At 41.6% G+C, this 21,491-nt stretch overlaps 1 protein-coding gene across 1 annotated transcript in view; it reads right to left on the bottom strand.

Annotated features, from left to right (window-relative positions):
- Positions 1–21,491, bottom strand: part of LOC141999041 (ABC-type organic anion transporter ABCA8-like) — a 57,977-nt gene that overhangs the window by 17,189 nt on the left and 19,297 nt on the right. The window contains exons 8-23 of the mRNA XM_074972151.1: positions 20,930–21,115; positions 20,175–20,322; positions 18,229–18,400; positions 17,351–17,409; positions 16,593–16,703; positions 16,327–16,502; positions 14,602–14,721; positions 13,307–13,445; positions 11,414–11,504; positions 10,383–10,522; positions 8,264–8,383; positions 7,301–7,502; positions 5,517–5,683; positions 4,335–4,462; positions 1,218–1,355; positions 215–328 (exon numbers count right to left, since the gene is read on the bottom strand). Of these exons, the coding sequence (XP_074828252.1) occupies positions 215–328; positions 1,218–1,355; positions 4,335–4,462; positions 5,517–5,683; positions 7,301–7,502; positions 8,264–8,383; positions 10,383–10,522; positions 11,414–11,504; positions 13,307–13,445; positions 14,602–14,721; positions 16,327–16,502; positions 16,593–16,703; positions 17,351–17,409; positions 18,229–18,400; positions 20,175–20,322; positions 20,930–21,115 (2,211 nt within the window). The remainder of the gene's footprint in view (positions 1–214; positions 329–1,217; positions 1,356–4,334; positions 4,463–5,516; positions 5,684–7,300; positions 7,503–8,263; positions 8,384–10,382; positions 10,523–11,413; positions 11,505–13,306; positions 13,446–14,601; positions 14,722–16,326; positions 16,503–16,592; positions 16,704–17,350; positions 17,410–18,228; positions 18,401–20,174; positions 20,323–20,929; positions 21,116–21,491) is intronic.

Raw genomic sequence — 21,491 nt, 5'->3', positions numbered from 1 at the left:
GGTTTTATTTCTCTAGATAGATCATGCCTTGGTCTTTTAGCTGTTTCTCAGAGTGGTTAATTTCAAAACCTTTTAGTATTTTGATTTCTCTCCTCTGAACTCTCCAAGCTATGTCCTTGTAAGAGTGTGACAGCCCAAACCAAATGCAGTACTGAAACTGAGATCTATCCAGGCCTCCCCCTACATAATATCTAATAAAATTCAAGGATTTTACCTTATAATCTTGTATGCTGTTCATTGCAAAGTGAGGTGGGAAACCAGGAATTAAAAGCAGCAAAGAAAAAAGATAGATATCAATAAAATAATCCCATAATCCTGGATGATTCTCCTGGGGGGGCGAAAAAAATCAGAAAACATCTGAAGAAAACATCTGCATTGTATTAGTCTGGGTATCACAGCTAAAGCTCGGCAAATAGTTGGGGTTTTTTTTTGTTTGCTGGCAGTTCAGAAAAATTTGGGGAAAAAATTGGTTTAGGTCAAATCAAACCTGAAAATTCTGAAAGATTTCAACAAATTCAAAAAAGTCTGTTTCAGGTTGAGGGACACATTTCATTCCACTTGATATGTTTTGTTTCCAGGCATTTTAAAAGGTCTAGAGTCATAAAATTTTGGAGGAGGTACCCCCTTATCACTTTTAGTCCAGTGGTTAAGGCACTCATCTGCGATGCGGGAGAGCTGGTTCAATTCCCCCGTCTGCTTGATGTTGGATAGGGATTTGAACTTGGCTTTCCAACCACCCAGCTGAGTGTCTGAAACACCAGGCTACAAGGAGGTCCCCTGTGTCCTCATGCCTCCTCCCATAACCTCTCCTCCCCCTCCAATAGCCCCTCCTCTCCCATACTCCCCTCCTACCCCGCACCAGAGACCCAATGATTAGGGGGAGGCTGCCAGAAGGGAAGTTCAAGACTCATGACTAGGGAGGGCCAATGAACCCCCGAAGAAGGTTCTCCTACACACAGGCTATGGTGCAGAGTTCTCTTTTTTTACAACAAAAGGATATGAGCCAAAGTCTCCACTAGTATATGCAGGCCAAACTCTGCTAAAAAAAAAAAAAGTGTTTATAGTTATACTAGTGGTGAATTTGGACCTATACATAAAAAGAGATAAAACAAAATTGCTTCCTAATAAAAAACCTGATCACATATTGAGAAATTAGATACCTCTTTCCCAACCACATGTATTAGAAGCATTTCTGGCAGTGAAGTTATGACACTTACAGGAAAAAATGGATGACTCCAGATTCGAATTTGTGCTGTGGAATTTAAGGTTCGCAGCAATGCATTGCTGATGATGTTCACAAGCACTGGAAAGCAGTTGATTGTTTCTATGCTGCACATAACTGTAAACCTGTAGCTCTGAAGAAAAGCAAGACGACAAAAGCTCAAAGGTGTTTTCTAATGGAGGGGGAATCAGGAAAATTATTCATCAGTTTACATTCCCACTCACAGGCTACTTTACTGCGAGATGAATCTAGGAATGCGTGAATTAGTTTTGCATTTATGTCGGCAGGAGTCTAGGCTACAACTTGACCTGCTAAAACTGAGCCAAGAGGTGTTAGCCTGTATCTAGAGGAGATTAGTAAATGTGGTTGAGTTGAAGTCAGGCTTACTTAGCGTGTTTTTGGACAAACAGACTCATACTAGTGAAATGTCCCTCATTGTAGTCCCATGAAGACAATAAATTATGCAAGCTTACCACTGCACACCATTATACCACTCCTATCAGTGGCAGATTTAGAGTTAGTGGGGCCTTGTGCTCAGCTTCATTTTTGGGGCCCCTGCTTGGGACCCAGACAAGAAAAAGAACATTCGCTCTGATCTCTCCCCCCACACCCCTGTTTTTCATTCTTTTTTTCTTCCTCCTTCTCCTATAAGTAATAGGAAGTAAATGAAAATAAAGAGAATTACCTTGATAGTTTTTGTAGTCTAACTTATTTTTCCACAGACCACTTGAAAAACCGCTGAGTGTCTCAGCCGACCACTTAATGACCTTTCCAAAGATTGTTCGTACCGTTAGCTAACGATGGTAAAGCGCTTTGGATAAGCGCGCTTTATAAAAAAAATGTTAAAAAATGTTCGGGTGTGGGGTCTGCCCAGGACTTAGGGTGTGGGGGGCGGGGGGCTCAGGGCTGGGGGGTGCAGGGTCTGGGAGGGAGTTAGGGTGCAGGAGCGGGCTGGGCGTTGGGGTGCAGGGTCTGGCCAGGAGTTAGGATGCAGGTGGCGGCTCAGCGTTGGGGGAGGAGGTTGGGGTGTGGAGCGCTTACCTGGGGCAGCTCCCATTTGGTATGAGGGGTGCAGGTGGGAATGTGGGTCGGGGTGCAGGAGCTCCCATTTGGTGCTCAGGGTGGGGGTGGGGATGTGGAGGGGTGCAGGAGTCAGGGCTGGGGTTGTGGGAGTACTCCCTGAGCAGCTCAAGGCAAGGGGCTGGGAGGGTATGTGTAGGGGGAGTGCGGAGGTCACGCCTTTGCTCCGCCCTGCCCCAATTCCACCCCCTTCCCCAAGGCCCTGCCCCTGCTTCTTCTCTGCCTCCTCCCCTGAGCGCGCTGCGGCCCTGCTCCTCCCCATCCCTCCCAGAGCGACTTGAGTGCCGGCAAACAGCTGTTTGGTGGCAGGGAAAGCGCTGGGAGGGAGGGAGAGGGGGAGGAGCAGGAACATGGCACGCTTGGGGGAGGAGGTGGGGAAGGGAAGCTTGGTTGATGGTGGGGCGGAGCCTGCAGCAGGAGCCCCAAGAGCCGGCAGGACCAAGCTTCTGCCACCACAGTTGGGGGGCCCCATGCCAGGGCACCCTGTGTTCTACTGTAAATCTGCATCTGACTTCCATGAAGACCTTGGCAGATTCTAGTCCTTCCAATCCTCGCACAGGGTTTGGCATCTCCACTGGACAAAAGGTCAATTTGTTGTCCTCTTTGTCAGTTCAGGGTAGCCCTTTATGCCCCGAGCCTCTGTGTTTCCTGGGTCTCTTAAATCAGGTAACAACTGTCACTGCCCCTTTCCCTGAGAGGGCTACTAAGGCTGGGTATCTGCATAACCAGTGGTGGTATTTTTCACGAATCACCTCTTAGAGTACATCTACACAGGGATGAAAGACCCCGGGCATGACCATGGCTGGCCTGTGTCAGCTGACTTGGGCTGAGGGGCTAAAATTCTCTGTGTAGATGTTTGGGCTTGGGCTGGAGCCTGAACTCTGGGACCCTCCACTCTCATAGGGCCCCAGAGCCTGAATATCTACACAGTAATTTTGCAGCCCCGGAGCCCAGGTCCTGCAAGCCTGAGTCAGCTGACCCAGGCCAGCTGTGAGTTTTTTTTATTCCTGTGTAGACACAGCCTGAGTGATTCCAGATCCTCGAGGAAATCGTGCCCAGCGAGCCAGGAATGCACAAATACATCTAGCATGCCTTAACACAAAGGCCTCTAAATATTCTCCTGTCCTTATCATATGGCTCATCTCAATACAATAGCTTCTGAAGTTTTCATGCTCTCAAGGACGGGGTGAAAGATACAGACAATATTTATAAAGTTAAAGCCACATTTCACAAACGATACTGCATGCATTTGCAATATCTGTCACAGTCATATAGCATCAGATTGTTTTGCATTTAAAGTAAAATGCTGTTCCATTTTTAGGGCAAGTTCCAGAGACAGCTCCTGGTTTTGCAGCTCAATAAAATGCATCCACAATTCACTGAGAGCGTAAAACTGCAACCACAAAAATGAAGCGTGTGACCTGACCCAGCTCAAAATCAGGCCTTTCCTGGTTAAATATAAGCCCATTTGCTTACCCACATAAGATTATTGCTTATTATTTAATATGAGATGGTCGAGATCATCAGTCTGTGATTTGCCCAGTGTAAGGAGCAGCGTGTTGCTGACCCGACCCTGGAGCTGCCCTGAAGAGGGATTGTGAATACTCGGACCACAGTCTTCTTTCTGATCTCCCCACTACTTTGCGGCGGGCGTGTGCTGTAATCTGCCTGTCCCTGGTGCAGCGTATACTTCCCAGTGCACCTGTGTAGCTCTGCCCTGGCCAAGCGCAAATTCAAGAAGGGGGACAAAATGGCTTTGAAAAGCCTGACACCCCCATGTACTGGAAGTGGTGCCATGGAATCCCAAGCCCCTTTTCTCCTGGATGCAGGAGGGCCACAATCTGGCCATATTTGAATTAAATTTTGATGTGTTTGTTTACTTTACAATTTTGTGAATTTCACTTTGGCTTATGTTTGATCTTCATGTCGTTGGCGCCTATCCATCAGGAGCTTCATTCAGACAAGTTCCACAGAACCCACACTGGCATCTTGGTTAATTATTAAAAAAAAAAAAAAAGGAGACACACACTACCTGGTGCTCACAGGATACTTGTATAGCCCCATTATGTATTAGCTTCTCTGTGATATTTTTCCCTGTTGCTATTTCCAGCATTATGTTCTGAGTCTCCAGGGCATGGATGAAGTCCTGAATACTTGAACCTAGTATGAAGCAACAGCAGAGAAATCGCAATCTTTTAAGTTGTTGTTTTTTGTTTTGTTTTTTAAACAATAAAAGTTCTCCTCGGGTCTTTGGTAAAAAGTCCCCACCTGCCAAACAGGACCAGAGAAATTATAATAAAGTAAATTCTATAGAATTCATACACCATTTGTGTAATAATCCATTGCATTTTCTCCACAGTTAGTTAATTTGCTGCTTCCAAATTTTTGCATTATGAATTGATTCACTGCTCTGCTGATTCTCGGCACGTTTAATTAGTTTACTGCCCTAATTCTTCTGTATTTCAGCTGTTTTACTACTCCTATTAATTTCTGCTCTCTTGCTATCATGCCTATGATTCTTCTTCTTTGCTACCTTGTCTGTGTCTCTCTCTCTAACACCACCTCTCCCATCACTGAACGCAGTTTCCCATTTCACGTCCACCTGCTTTATTTATTCCATTCCTTCCCACTTCCTTGCTTTCATTACCACAGTGTTCACAACCCCTTCCTTCTTAAACTCTCTGTGCTCCATGGCTCCTTCTCCTCACAACTTAAGCAAGAAGAACAAGGAGTCCTCGTGGCACCTTAGAGACTAACAAATCTTTATGAGCATAAACTTTCATGGGCTAAAACCCACTTCATCAGATGCATGGAGTGGAAAATACAGTTGGCAGGTATAAATACACAGCATACTGCAGCATCCTTCTCTCAGGTAGCCGAAACACACGTTGCCCTCATTCGTTCAATACAAAACGAAACCACAAAAGTTATTTGCCTTCCAGGTGATCTGACAATGTCATTCTTCTCCTCAGATCCTTTCTCTGGCTTGTCATTCAGCCTCACATCAAACATAAGCTTTTTGCCACCATCTCCAGACCACCCTGTCCTTTTCTGCTTCTTGGGTTGCTCTCCTTGTTGAGCCCTGTATTGCCCTCTACGACATCTGCTCTGCCAATATTCCCGCCCCCTTCTGCCCCCGTCAAATTTCCTTGCCAGGCTAACAGCAGTGGTGTAGAAAAAGAACAACCTTGCTGTTCTGTTTTGCCCCCCTCACCTGTTTCATTGAAGACTAGAAGGCTTGTGACTTCCTTGTGAGATTGTTTTCCAGGAGGAAAAAAATACAGACCAGAGGACAGCTCCCAAGAATTGAATTGTTTCCATACGTGAATTATGATAAATTGGATAGCTAACGGTAGCATAAAAAGTCCACACAGCAGTAATCTAGATAGAAGAACAGATCACAAATGAGTTTGGAGACAAGACATTTTGCAAGGTGCATTATTGTAGGGGGAGCTAGTAGCAATCCATATATTTCGACTGTATTGAGAAAAAAAGATTCTTGCCACTTTATTTTGAGAATGTGTAACACCCCCATTGTGTACGTCAGGCCTTTAAAATTCAGCAGGAAGAAAGCTCCAGGGTTAGAGAGGTGCCTTTTCTTTGACCCATGAAATTCCATTCAGGTTTGGCAGAGATATAAACTTTCGTAAATCACCATTTCCCATCTATTGCTTGTGCTCCTCAGGGAAATTGTGGTAGTATGCAAAAAACAACAACTGAACATGAACATTCTCGTCTAATGCCGGGCTGACACCACTGCCAAAGCAGCAGCAGCGTACGCGGCAGTGGGAACCTCAGAAGCAGACGGCCTCTACAGGGGGTGTAGGGAAGAAAGCTGGGATTCCGGTGACCCCTGCACAAACACAGGTCCCCACTGGCCCATCCCCGCCCCAGAAGGCACCAGATGGAAGGTGCTCCTCCAACTTCCTGGGTCGGTGGGGGAAGAGAAGGGTAAGAGATCCAACCAGTTCTACCCGTAATAACCAAGCAGCTGGTTGAAATTTTTTTTACAGTAAGATTTTCTGCCGGAAAAGAGTTTAATTGAAAACAATTTTTCTTCACAGAAAAATGTTGTTTAATTTTTTTTGTCTTTGACAGGACATTTCTATACAAAATTAAATTAAAAGATTTTATTTAGTTTCCTTTTAGAAAGTCAAAAAGATTCTAAATTTTGGATTTTTTGTATTTTCCTTTTACTTATCCTTTTCCCCATTTCTGCTATTGAATGCAACAGAATGAATATCTAGGGTTTTTCCTTTCTCCTTTTTCTTTTTTTCAATTGTAACTTTTCACAACTTCCTCAAAACTTTGGAAAAGTTACAGAGTTTTTCCAGAGTTGGAGAAGTTTTGAAAATGTACCAATTAGGGGAAAATTAATGAGAAACAATAAAAAGTTGAAAGAACAAACAGACATTATTCATTCTATTGCGTTCATAGACAATATGGGGAAAGGAAAAAATGTGAAAGGAGAAAACACAAAAATTTAATATTTTAACATTTTCTTTTTTTAAAATACCAAGATGAAACGAAAATTTTGATTTTTAGTTTTGAAGTTTTCCCACCCCCCGCAAAAAATCAAGATATTAAAAAAAATTTTTTTTTAAGAAAGAACATAGGATTTACAACCAGTGCCAATAATCATATGACTAATTTAATTATGTACATCGTTCAGTGCAAGAAACTCCCGGTAATAAATTAATAATGGGATGGGGATTCGTAGTTAGGGAAGCTTTTGTGTAGCTGGAATTGGCAAGGTAGGCATTTCTCCAGAACACTGGGATGATCAGCTTTCTATGTCACAAATCATTTAGAGCAAATATGTGATTTACAAGCAAACACTGTTGTGACTGAATTATTTCTAATGGTCCAGGAACATTCAAAGTGAGAGGGAAGTGGATCCCTGAAGTTCCATCCTAGCCCACTCCGCAGATTGCTGTGCTATGAACATCCTCCCACAGACTGATTTCACCTAAACAAGTCAGAAACACTGGCACTTACATAGATCTAAGGGTTTTATCTTCATGCTTTAGCTTTAAAAAGCGAACTCTTGCCATGGCACAGACTTGCTGTCTCCAGAGGGCTGTGCCACTTACAGTCGCCTTTCCTATGTCTGAGAGTGACAGGAGACCTTGTTCCATTTCATCAGCAGAGAAGGCATCTCTTTCCTCTTCTGCCTGCTCCTCACTGAAAACACCATAATCTACAAAGAGTTTTTAAAGTACATAGCTCAGCATAACTCCTTGACAATGTTTTTTTACGTGTAATAAAAACAGAAACACTGGCAGGGACAAGAATACACAAAATTATCAACTACTGACCAGTACTACATAGCAGGCTGAACATAACTATCTTCTAGTTTGCTACAAGGGAAGAGATCTCAGTTAAGATGGGCTCTTTGGGGAGTATTAAGTAATAGAAAACATTCTAGGACCTTGAAGGGATGTACAGAAAACCCATCTCTCATCCACAGTTCTGTATCCAGAGATCTCTTCCAGTTTTCTACTCATAAGGCTTCTTTTCCATAATTATACACTTTAGTAAAGGACATCTGAAGGTTAAAGTATTAAGTAGAATTTTTCATGTTTAAATCTGATGTTGCAGGTATAAATAGACCCCTAAGCCACCACGGAGAACCCTCCAAAAGGAAATGTTCATCATTCATGGAAACCTGTGTGCTACTCTGAAACATAAGCACTTACCTTGTCATCCATTTAATATTTAATAGCAAGTCAGGAGTAAAAAAAAAGTCCTCTTTCTGTGTTCTATATGTTTGGATTTCCAGTTGTTTTTTAGCCATGTTTAAAAATATAGTTAACTATTCAAAGCAATTTTGCTAGTCATTTCTATCTTTGAGGATGCCCAAAAAGGTAAGGATTCACATTTAGCAGAAAAAGAGCATATGATTAATTTAAAAATAATTTTCCCCGGCTGAAAACTGCATGTTTGGACCCAGTATTTTACCTTCTTGATCAATTGCTGCTTCACTCTCCAGCTTCAGGAAGACATCTTCGAGGGTTGTCATGCTAACGCCATAATTAATAATCCCTTGGTCAGAGTGGCTGTCTAGGCCACAGAACAGATCTGCACAACAGAATGATACATGTACCTTGAAGGCATAAGAAAATTAAAATTTATCTGGGCTAAAATTGTGCTTTCAGGTATAGAAATGTAAATTCAATGTAATTCCGAACACACTTCTGTACTTGAAAGCAGAATTTAACCCTGTCTTCTAATCCTAGGGTAACCATTAGAACTATGGGTTTACAGAAATCTCCAGGTCTCTATTTTTAATCAGTCTTCATGTTTGATAATATTCTGCTGAGTATTTAAAGACTGAATTGAAGTTTTACTGGAATACATACGCTCAAGAGTCAAAAAAATACCAGGTGCCAATTTTGATCGTCCACTTTTAAAATTTTCAAACACCTTTACACATTCTCCCATGCTACCTCTTATGCATGGAATGAGTTCCTGGTAATGATTTGCAAAGGCAACTCAGTGTCCTCTTTCAAATGCGTCTTTAGAACTCTTAGCTGCTATGATGCCTTAACAAACAACCCAGCAAGGTTTAGACAGCTGATTCACTGGGACCACTGCCTTTCCCAGTGACCAGTTTCATTTCATTATTTTCTTGTGTTCATCTCATTCGTTTGTTTAACGTACTGTGACGGGGCAAGGCCAGATGGCTATAGAAAAGTAGTGGGAGATCGATATATTAGCTCCAGGCTAAACAAATCCCTGGTACCAGGTTAAGTGAAATGGAAGCTGCTCCAGGTCAATTAAGACACCTGGGGCCAATTAAGAACTTTCCAGAAGGTAGGGAGAAGGTTAGGTTGATTGGGACACCTGGAGCCAATCAGGGGCTGGCTGAAACTAGTTAAAAGCCTCCCAGTCAGTCAGGTGGGTGTGCATGTCAGGAGCTGTGGGAGGAAGTTGCGCTGTTGGAGAGGCTGAGTAGTACACACCATATCAGGCACAAGGAAGGAGGCCCTGAGGTAAGAGTGAAGTGGAGCCTGAGGAAGCGAGGGCTGCTGTGGCAGAAGTAGCCCAGGGAATTGTACATGTCATCTTTCTAAAAGGTCAGCTACCATAGCTGATACTATTAGGGTCCCTGGGCTGGAGCCCAGAGTAGAGGGTGGGCCTGGGCTCCCCCCCCCACCACCACCTTTGCCCCCTGATTAATCACTAAGACAGGGAGACAACAGAGACTGTGCAAGGAAGGATAACTTCTCCTCACCTCCCTTGCTGGCTTATGATGAAAATGGCTCAGTAGACTGTGACCCTTGTCTCTAGAGAAAGAAGGGTTATGTGGAGGGTCACAGTGAGCCTCTGAGGCTAGTGAAATCCGCCAGGAAATGTGGGACCACGGAGGCAAGGACAGAGCTTTGTCACAGTACCTACCTACCATTATTTTTCAAATTTCAACCTTTTGTGCATTTTCAGGCTCTGGCTAGGGCTGGATCTGTAAATGCCAAAATGCGGTAAGTAAGACTGCGCTTACAGTATTTCCAGCCCAGTTGGAAACACAAAATTAGTAGAACTCTTATGAGGGAGCATGTACTCCAAACTCTGGCTCTTTGCAGACTCAAAGAAATATCAAAATTTAAATAACTAAACTGAAACTAAAATCTGATTCCTAGGGGTGCTGGAACAATTTGTATAACGGGGCTGCTAAGAGCCATTGAACAAAATTGTAAACCCTGTGTATAATGGAATCCACTTCAAGCCAGAGTGTGTGGCAGTACCCCCAACACCCCTAGTTCCAGCACCTATGAGGATTCCTTTCAGTTTCCTTCATCATTACCCTGCATTTAAGAGAAAAAAATAAATATTTGTGTCAAGTTCAATTTTTATGTACTTCGTCATGAATAGAAGAAAAACACATACTTTGATCTTAAATACATACAGAGACTAAAATCTTGGAAAAAATTCCTCATGCAAAAGTTCCTCCTCAGTAGATTGCCTTCCTGATGGAATTCAGGAGGCAGACACAATATCTCTCAACATTAATTAAAAAAACAGAAAAAAGAGAAATCGTTCTATGCATGGTGGATTCTGGATTATGTAAGCACATCATTACCTGGAAATTTATCCACATTTTCTAAGGGCAGCGTATAACTCAGTTCATTTCCATTCTGTCCTGTGAATGTGGCATCAGGGATGTACTGTCTGACCAGGGATATCATGCTCTCAGAGTCACAAACCTCACTGACATGCATCCTGTTCATATTAAGAAGGCAAAGGCTTACATTTCCACAAGAACAATGTATGTATCATTATGATGTCATATACCAAGAGAGTCAAATCCAGAAGTCTTTACTCCAGAATAACATCCAATCCCTACAGCAGATCCTATTTAGACAAAACTTCAGTGGAAATTTTGTCTAAGTAAGGATTGAACGATTTGTTACCAACTCCTTGTGTTTAGCAAACACGAGGTTGCTATTTGTAATAAAACAAGTGTTTAGGAATAACCAACTGATTTGACAGTATCTACAGGAAGAGTTTGGCAAAAAGAGTTTTACAAAGGGCCCAGTCCTGCAAGGTGCTTAGGAACCTCAATGTCTATTGAAAGGAGCTGAGGATACTCAGCATCTTATAAGAGATGCCCAGAATTTGAGGATCAGGCTGAAAAGAAAGATGGCTTTTAGGATGGAGTGCCCTCTGAGCCAACAGCTCTTTTACCTGAGGAAGTGAATCACATCTGCTTAATGGAGCATTTCATTACGAGGATTCTAGGAAATCGGCACAATAATGAGAAAAAAAATTAATTGGCTGCAAGCGGAGTCTGAATACCCAAGGCGTTACATCAGATGAAAGGTGATCTCAGATCATAGTGCCTTAAAAATAAAATTAACAGCAAAAATATATGTATTTTTCATAACTGGAACCATAGATATTGCATGTGCCAGGTTGAGGGAATGTTTTGACACAGTGTCCTCAATACATTTTGAAGTTTTTATATTCATTCCAGTTAAGCTATATTAGAAAGCATTTATCTTTAAACTCCCAGAGATGTTGCTTGGTAGGAATGAAATAACATTTCTTCTGCTACTGTGATGCAAATTTAGCACTATCAGGAATGTTTTCACATAAAATAAAATACAATACCTTAAGTGATACCCAATCCCCCATTTTTTCTTCAAAAACCGAGAAGATCCAGCACACTTTATTCTCCCATGTGAAATAAAAGCTTTCCGGTCTAAGGAAAGAGAAAAACAAAATGATGTATTAATGGACCTCACTTTCTGGAATTAGTTCTTCTTGAGTCATTAACACAATTAAGAATCTAAAGTTCAGCATCTAATAAGCAGATCACAGAACATTGGTTACAAGACATGGAGTGATAATTCAAGAAAGAATGGACATTCAGAGGTTAGAGGTGAAGATAATTTAGGAAGGATTATTAGCAGAAGTGGGTTTTTAAAGAGGAATTAAGACAGATGGGGTGCATGGTGGACACATGGGAAACTGTTGCAAGAGTAGGAGCAATATGATAAAGGATAGAATGCCAAGGGTGAAATAGACAAAGAAAAAGGACAATAAAAGGACTTCAGAAAGCAACCTGACCCTGACAGAGCAACAGACGCAAAACCTGGAGACACAGTCCACTGCTACGATGATGGATAGCCCCCACAACACACCTTTCAAGATGCATGGGTTCTGAACATGCCTATCACAATATGTGGTGTAACTCATCCAGTGCATTTAATGCCCCAGAAATTACTCTGCTCTCAAATGAACTCTCATAGAAAAATGATAAAAGACAAAAACACCCCATCAAAACACTTTTCACAAAGCAAGTCCTCCATGCCTGACCTCCCAAGCCTTGTCCTCAAAGGAAACCTGTATAACACCTTCAAAAAATGATTCTGGGTACTTCAATTCATGACTACGCTGGACACGGAAAACCACAGACTTAACAGATACACTAATTTTATGGCCCCATTACAACAATTTGTAAACACACCTGCTGCCTACTAACCCTCCATTGTCCTATGACTGCAGAAGTATTAATTGCCTGCTTCATTTTAAGTTGTCTCCTACAACATGTGTGAATCCCTTATGTTTTACAATCTGCCCCATCTTGTATTTATCTTGGACACTCTGGTTACCTTCCCCAGACCTGAGGAAGAGCTCTGTGAAGCTCAAAAGCTTGACCCTTCTGCCAGCAGAAGCTGGTCCAGTGAAGGATATTACCTCATCTACCTTGTCTCTTACAAAGAGCATAAGCAGTGAAAGGATACAATGAGCTTGTGGTGAGATTAGGTAAGGGGGCTGCTGTGGGTGAGGATGACACAGTAAAACTATTTCACAGCCACATGTACATTCAGAATTAGAATGGTATCTCAGATGTTATTGTAATGTTAATAGAGATGTGAAGGAATTAAAATAATCTGTCCCCAGATCAAGAGTAAGAGAAACGAAGGATGCTAATATCAGGAAACGAAAGGGGAAATTATTTAGTCAAAATGGTAGGACAGCAAACTGGATACAGAGTTGCTTATTCATTTGCAGGACATGACTGGTGCTTCAGTATTGCAGCAAAGCCTCCACATCCCTGACCAGAGGACTATTAAAATGATATATTTTAATTTTAAAAAAAGACATACACACACCCCCTTCTCCAGGATAAACAGTCAATAGGAGATGGACATGAATTCACACTGTATGTGGCCCCTCGTAACCCTAGTATTCTAAAGCAGAACAAATTTACAGTGAACTTGGATTTAGTGAAACTCAACTTAACAGTGAAGCACAAAGTCCTGAATTGCTTCATTGTAGTTCAATGAGTTTTTCTTCCCCTGTAAAAGCCAACCTTTCAGACCTGATTGAGTGAAAACTTCTATTAAAGGCAATGAGGATGAAATCCTGGTACCACTGAAGTCAATGGGAATTTTCACCTGAAGAATTTAGCCTGAGCAAGGTCCATTCTAAAAGAAAACTCTGCTTATTCCATCTACTTATAAAATCTTATTATCTAATGAGATAAGCTGGTCTCACCAGCCAGGATATCAGCTTCATTCATGAATTGGGTACTGAACAGAGTCACTCGACCAGCTCTACGTTCTTTCAGTAGGGTCCACACAAAATGTCTGGAACGGGGATCCAATCCAGCAGTTGGCTCATCTAATAGCAAAACCTGCAAACAGGAATGAAATCAGACCTTTACAATGTTGCCAACTCTCATGACTTTCGTGCGAGTCTCGTGATAATTGATGTTTCTCTTACAGCTCCAGGTGCTGAAGTCAAGTGATTGCATGGGAGGCTCAGCTATCATGTTTTAACAAAGTTTGCATCCCTCTTGGTTGCAGGGAAATGATGGAAAACATGACCTGAGGGCACCTTATTGGCTCAAAAACCAGAAAGCAAATAAACAGAACCCCTCAATTTTTTAAAATATCATTATTTTTACATAAAACTCATGATTTTTGGGACCTGATTCAAGATTTTCAAACACTTGGGGTTGGCAATACTGCATTCAGATCCAGTTACAATGAATAATTTTTGGTATATTTACAGACTTGAGTGGTTTTAACTTCTTAATTTTCTCTTCAGGTGATTTGAACATCAAAATGCAACTCTACAAGCTTTTCTCCATGGGGACATCCAGGAAAGTTAATTTGAATTAACTAAAGGTATGAATTTGAAGTGGATTGGTTAAACCACACTAAATCCCTGTGTGGTCATTGTTATTCAGAATTAAAGTGGCTTTAATTAACTTTGGAAGTGAATTAAACTAAACTGAATTAAGGCCACTTTAATTTTGAATGACAATGTCCACACAGAGATTTAATATGGTTTAACTAATCCACTTTAAATCCAGACCGTTAGTTAATTCAGTTTAACTTTCCTGGATGTGTCTATGGACACAGGCCCTATGTCTGTGTATTTTTACTGGTTTTCCTAGTTTGTTTGTTTATTATCCTTTTTGTTTGCGCTAAACGTGGTATTGATGTAGTCTCAATCTATCTTTCGTTTGTTAAGTGAATTTCAGACATTATTCTGGAATCACTTAGGTATTTTCCAATCTTGTTCCTTGGACAGATCATATTGTTTGAGATTATGTTTATAAATTAATGGCATGAAAATGTACTTTGCCTGGTCTCTATCCCGCAAAGACTTACTCATGTATCTAACTATGCACTATGGGGAGTCTTCTTGAAGTCAATAGGAGCTAGGATCCTCACAGGGTATAGAAATAAGTACTTGCGTAAGTCTTTGTGGGATCAGAGACTGTGTGTTTAAACGCATATACGATACAAACACCAGTTGTGCATATGACCGCTCCTTTTTACCTGTGGATCTCCTAACATGGTTATCCCAAGAGACAACTTTCTTTTTTGTCCACCACTTAATTTATTAGCTTGGGTGTCCTGAAAGTTGATAATATCCATCAGTTTCAAAACTTTTTGCACCTGGAAAATGACAGAAAAATAAATGTCAAGGACTGGTATGTTTAGGCTTTTGGGTAAGTAACTTGTAAGTAACCGTTTCACATAACTACAGTGGTTACACAACAACATGTGTGTCTGTCAGTTTGTGCTGGATGCTTTTTTGTTAGAAAACAGTGACGCAGCAAGAACAAGAGCAAGAAGAATTGTAGTAAGATCTTTATTAAGCATGCACATAAGCCAACGTTACATGCAGAGAGGCCTGTGTTTATCTGACAGCAGCCTAGCCAGGTTTGCTCTTCTGAGGTCCGGGTGTCACATTCAACTAGATCACTCCTGAAACCTCCAGTTCTACTCACCCTGCAGAAACTACACAGATTGAGACGTCATACAAGAACACAAGTTCTCAGATTTAAAGCCTGACTATTTCACAGCTACATGCCCATTCAGAATTAGAATGGTACCTCAGCTGTCATTGAAAAATGAATGGCGATGTGAAGGTATTGAAATAATCTCTACTATCATGGCACTATAATGGAGTGCAGCAAGGAAAGTGCTCTTGCCTCCCTGGTGTGGTAAAACTAAAAGGGTTATGTAGACTCTTAGGCTACATCTACAAAGCCATAAAAACCCTGTGGCAGAAAGCCTCAGAGCCTGGGTCAACTGACTTGGGTTCACGGGGCTCATGCTGCAGGGCTAAAAATACAAGTGTAGGCATTTGGGCTCATCCTGGAGCATGGGAGCTGAAACCTGACGAGGTGTCAGGGTCTTGGAGCCCACCTCCATCCTGAGCCTCAGTGTCTACACTGCTATTTGTACAGTTGACCCGGGCTCTGAGACTTGCTGTCACGGGCATTTTTTGCTGTGTAGATGTACCAGACGTACCGATGAAGTGAGCTGTAGCTCACGAAAGCTTATGCTCAAATAAATTTGTTAGTCTCTAAGATGCCACAAGTCCACCTGTTCTTTCTGCAGAGTTTTAAAGGTACTTGGGATCCTAAAGAAGCAAATAGGCCCTACTGGGATTTTCAAAAGCACCCAAGCACCTATTTGCATCTGTCGGGCCTAAATATCTTTAAAAATCTGGCCCCAAGCTCTCTGGGCAGCAGCCATCTGTTCTGTCTTGCACAGCGTCTAGCACAATGGGGGCTGGGTCCATGAATGGGGCCGCTAGAAGCGAACACAAAACAAACAAACAAACGAGTATTGTTTCCTCTACATGGGGTTCTGCAGGTACTCCTATTATCATGGACACATGCACCTGTGATATTTGTATACGTAATGGGCTAGCTCCTCCGTCACTGTAAATTGAATTTACAAATACAGCTGAACCTCCACTGACACTCCGGGTCTTAGTCTTAGACAAATTTTATACCACACAATTTGCATGAGAAAATGACATGATGCTATGAAGTAGAAGTTCTTCCCAAGTGAACATATACTTACCTCAGCAGCTTTCAAATGGTGGATCGGGACCTCAAAGTGGGTTGTTTTAAGGGGGTCGCCAAGGCTGGGTCGCCAAGGGCTTGGATGGGCTCAGGCTTCGGTCCCCCCTCCTGGGATCGTGTGGTAATTTTTGTTGTCAGAAAGGGGTCGCGGTACAATTAAGTTTGAGAACCACTGACTTACCTCATACTCTACCTCTATGGACCGAATCCCTTTGATTTCAGCAAAAACTCGCAGATTTTCTTTCACTGTTAAAACTTCAAACTGAACGTTGAATTGTGGGCAAACCCCCCAAAATGCTCTAATTTCTTCCAGATCCTCTATTTCTGATAGTTTGTACTTGTATATAGTTGCAGAACCTGTACACATGAACAAAGAAAGATTGATGAGTCCTTTGTTGTTTCACCCAAGCACATTCTTCCTTTCAGTTTAGAAGTGTTTCATCGTACCATCTGATGGCTGGGAAAGTCCACTCAGGATGTTTAGTAGTGTACTTTTTCCAGCTCCACTATGACCAAGTAACGCAGTGATCTGGCCTTCATAAATATTTAAGAACAAACCTAGTATAAAAATAGTATTATGTTAGGATTAAAGTTTGTGAAGTAAACTAAGTCCTTCCTGTCTCTTTCTATGTGCCCATCACCAAAGTATGGTGTCCAGGTGCCAAACATGACAATTAAAGAAATAAGATTTCTATCTAAGATGAGATAAGCAAAGCCAGAAATTCAGAACCCATAATGTGGGTTGCATCTCCAGTAACCACGTTCAAACTTGCAAAAAGTTTTTCATTATATTAGTACAGAGGGTGCAATATCTTAAATTGGTTTACTCTGCTCACTCCCTTTTATTCTTAGTAAAGATAGAAATACAGTCACAGGGTAACCATCAGCTGCATGAATTAGATTTTGGAATAGGCTTTCAAGCAGTCATGGCGGATACAAATTTTGCTTCTTTACTTCTTCCACCTTTTGATTTCAACATTTTTTACAGCTACTATGTTTTCTTCTTATTTAATAGGGATTAAATGTTGCAAAGAAAACATTTGCAATGTCCCTAGATTAACATTTTAATAAGCTGTTTAAAGTAGGGATAAGCAGAATTACTGTATCGTCTCACAATAAGAAAAGAGCAGCCCTAAAATTTCAGAATCGATTGGGTTCATTTTTGGTTAAAATCCAAACAAAAAGGTTTAAAAAACTTTTCATACCTCTCAAAGCTTCTATTTTCTTGTTCTTTGTTTTATATGTTTTTTTAATATTGTAGAGTCTAAAGGAAGGGAAGCAAGTTATCATTAGCGCTGGATTCCAATTATTGAGTAAATACTGCCTTGCTCCGTAATAAATAATACCACCTTGCTCATATATAATGCTTTGCTTCAGTAGATCTCAAAGTGGTTTACAAAGGAGGTCAGTAACATTATCCCCATTTTACAGATGGGGAAATTGAGGCACAGGGAGCCATATGGACTTCACCAAGGTCAATCAACAAACAGCAGAGCTCAAAATAGAACTCAGGTCTCTGGACTCCGAGTCCAGTGCTCTCTCCACTAGATCACACTGCCTCCCTAGTAATTTATACCTGTGCAAGGTAGTGTATACCTCATCTGGTAGCCTTTCACAACCCCCTTTCACAAGTATCAATGTCTACAGAGAGTGGAAGATCAGCCCCTTCATGTATAAATGTGTAACGTTACATCAGATTGTCCTTTTACCTTTGAAGGCTTTGGGGATCAAACCTGAAGTAGGTTGCAGGTACAAGGAGTTTGGGTTCCCCCTGCCATAGTTATTTTTGGACAAAATTAGCATCACAAAACCAATTTACAATTTGGTTCAGTTCATGTATGACTGGCCTGATTTGGTTCCTAATCTCATCTGCATTGTAACAGCGTTTGACCTAACGCTGTACTCTTACTTTGTGAAAGAACATATTCTCGCAAAAATCCCACGGAGGGGAAAGCTGAGTAGGCTGAAGTAAAGCTAAATTGATCCCTGGAGCAGGGATAGCCACAGCTGCAGGTGAGCTCTGCTAATCCTCCAATACAATATGCAATCTATAGGTTTCTTCTTACATGCAGTAGTGTCGTACCTGATGGCTTCCTTCCCATCAAATTCTGGAGGCACTGGCTCCACGCTGTCATTGAAGATACGTTCATGATTTTGTTCAGTTTCAGGTCTCTTACCACCATAACCTCTCCTGCTTTGGCACCAGTATGATGGCTTCAGGCAGAATAAAGGGGGATATTTCATACCGTATTTGTCTATTGGAAACAAAGACTATGAATCTTTAGTTTATCAAGGCATAGCAGACTAAAAGATAATTCATGGCAATAAATAGTTTTAGGGTCAAAAATTTTAAAGGTATTTATGTGCCTAACAATGTAGATGGGCACCTTGCAGGATTTTCAAATGTGTATAGGCCTTTAGATCCTTTAAAAATCCCATTAGGCACCTATCGGCATCTTGAGGCACCCAAATACCTTTAAACATCTGACTCTTTATTGATTTCAGCACTGGGCAAATCCACCCCTCTATGGCCACAAAAAGACCAATTGTTAGAAGAACTGGTATAGCTCTACAGCAAAATAGGAGGGCTAGGTGTGGTTGGGTTCACACGCCCATGTGTTACAGAATCCATTCTGGGCATAACAGCACATAAGAGACAGGAGGGAATCCACTGCTCTGCAGATGTTTCCCCCCCTCCCTCAGCACAGGTGGTTCATATAAAGCCTTTACTGAGGCTACTTTAATCATTAGGCTAAAGTAGCCTCTGTCCTGCAGCTTCAGCCAGAGGATCGGGCCCATGGTTAATCTCTCAAGCACCTGTCCTAACTGTTAGAGCCAGGTGCTGGGTTCAGGATCTGAGCTATCATGGGAAGAAAAAAAAACCCTACACACTCAAAATGGAAGGGGAAGAGGGAAATCACATTTCCGAAAAAAGGCTGAATAATTTTGGCCAGTTTATCAGGCTGACGGCAATGGCTTAAAAGGTAGGAGCATGTCATTGGTATTTCTTTAGCTTCCCTAGCTTTGTCTGCCATAGTCACAGGTCTGTGCTTAGGGCCCTGGCTCCTGGAATCATTTAATGACCTCTGAATCTCAGATACCATTTAAAAACATCTGTTCTGAGCCCTTGTCATTGCAAAGCAAATGCTGAGAATGTGACCTGAAGGAAACCAAATGCAGAAACATCCACCTGAGTCTATAGGTGTGAAGGGTTTGACCCATTCCAAAAGGGTGTTTGCTCCAGGACCCACTGGTTTGAGGGCTCTCACACTATGTGGCAGGAGGAAAGAGGGCAGTGGGCCGCATGCAAGCAGAAACACCCTGGCTGCTGGGATAAGTTTTGTATATGCCCTTACTTGCTACTACCCCTGGGGGAAAAGGGGGTTCTGTTGCTGGAAGACAGGAAGGGGTGGGGAATGCTGCTGACACTGGAAGTGGCGAGCAGGATCATGTTGCAGGGGCTCTGGATTGCCTTAACTTTGTTATGTACAGTTTATGATGCCAGAGAGCAAGTACTGGAGCAGTGGGACATTCAGCTTTGGACGATATTTTCATATTCAAGGGTCCAAATTTGATATGACTGTTAGTATTCCCAGCTGTGAACATCAGCCAAATCTAAACAACAAGCTAATTGCTTGTCTCTGTTAATTACAGTATATTTTAAAGGTTGAGGCGACCTAAAGTGTGATATGAACGCTGATTCTTGGTTGGGCTTATTTAGGAATCCACACCCAATCTATAGTCTGTTGTCTGGAAATATTGTTTAACACAAGTTACAGATGAAAGAGACATTAGCTGATCCACCCAACGTGGGATGGTAAATTCTAATTCTACATTTTCCTTTGTTCAGCATTATTCTAACATCACTTATACTGCTTTGAAATAAGTGGGGGCCTGGGGAAAGAGAGAAAATTATAGGCGTAAGTCTATGTATAAAAAAACATATACAGTATTTTAATTATAAATACTTAACTTATAATATATATATATATTATACACACACACACACACACACACACACACACTTACCAGGCAAAACTTTATCAAAATAGATAGCCAATAGCATATATAAAACACTGTCAAAAATCAGCAGGACATAGGCTGTAAATACAGCATATGATTCCTCCATAATGTTAGAAAAATAGAAACCCATTCCATATTTTTCTAAATGCAAAATCTGAAAGAAAAAAAAACAAAGACTAAGAATCTTCAGCTGAAAAACCAGGTACGTGCGGTCAGAATTTTGATGAATTTTATGCAACACAGTTATCCAGAGACGCTTTGGAAAGTCCAGCACTATATTACCCCACACTCCTTTTAGTTTCTTTTCCTCGCTAGAAATACATTTCTACTAACAATAGGGAGCGCGTACGTTTTCATTCAAAAGGTTAAAAAGTGCTCCCGAAACAGATTCACACCAGCAAAGTGCAACCTCATATCGCCATTTTGGGGCATGTGTCAGACTCTTCTAATATAATCCAGTACAAACAAATTATATTCACGTATCATGATTGCTTTCTTCATAGGGGAAACTGTAGCAAACGGACAGTTTTAACCAATGTGTAGGCATGCTTGAAAACTGCACTTGCTGGACACTTGAAAACTAACGAGCAGCAAGCTTTTTGGGGCAGTGTTTGTACAGTACCTAGAACAATGGCACCTTTAAATGCTACCATAATACACAATGAACAGTAACCTAGCCTGGCAAATTTCAGACACCCCTACGGCCAATTAGCTACCAGTTACAGCTTTACTGCATACGTGTTCCAAATAATTCACCATACCTTTGAGATTCCAGTAATAAAGGCAAAGGGGCAGAATAGACCCAAAGCCCATTCCAACGGTGCAGGAAGTTTTTTCACCAATGTAATAAAGCTCAGACATGTAGAGAAAAAGGTGAGGAGGAATCCAACAGAGCTGGTGACTTTAGGCTTCTTTAAGAGGGAACTGAGCATGAAACAGAAATGGATCTGCAGATAAGGAAGCTTCTAGTTAGGGAACACATTTCCATCAGAGGTTTAAAATGCATCCTACACGTTGTATCAGACTGCTAGAGAGAGGCACTGAGATAGGAGTTGGCCTTTAGGAGACAAACTGGAGAGACTAAAGTCAGCGGGAGCTGCACCTGTGCACCTTAAGATGCTGCCTATCCTCAGAAGTTCATGACTTGACTGGCTGTAAACACTTCAGACTGAAGCTAATTCATATTCAGACCCCTGAGGGGTTAGGGTTAGGGACACCAGAGCATGGGGTTTCCTCCCTGACTTTCTTTGCTAATTGCCATTGATGGACCTCTCCTCCATGAACTTATCTCTCTCTGAAGCACCTGGCATTGGTCCCTGTCAG

This window comes from Natator depressus, chromosome 14 (assembly GCF_965152275.1).
Source record: "Natator depressus isolate rNatDep1 chromosome 14, rNatDep2.hap1, whole genome shotgun sequence".
Classification (NCBI taxonomy): domain Eukaryota; kingdom Metazoa; phylum Chordata; order Testudines; family Cheloniidae; genus Natator; species Natator depressus.
Note: the sequence above shows the minus strand (reverse complement) of the source record. Positions and strands in the feature narration are given on the sequence as shown.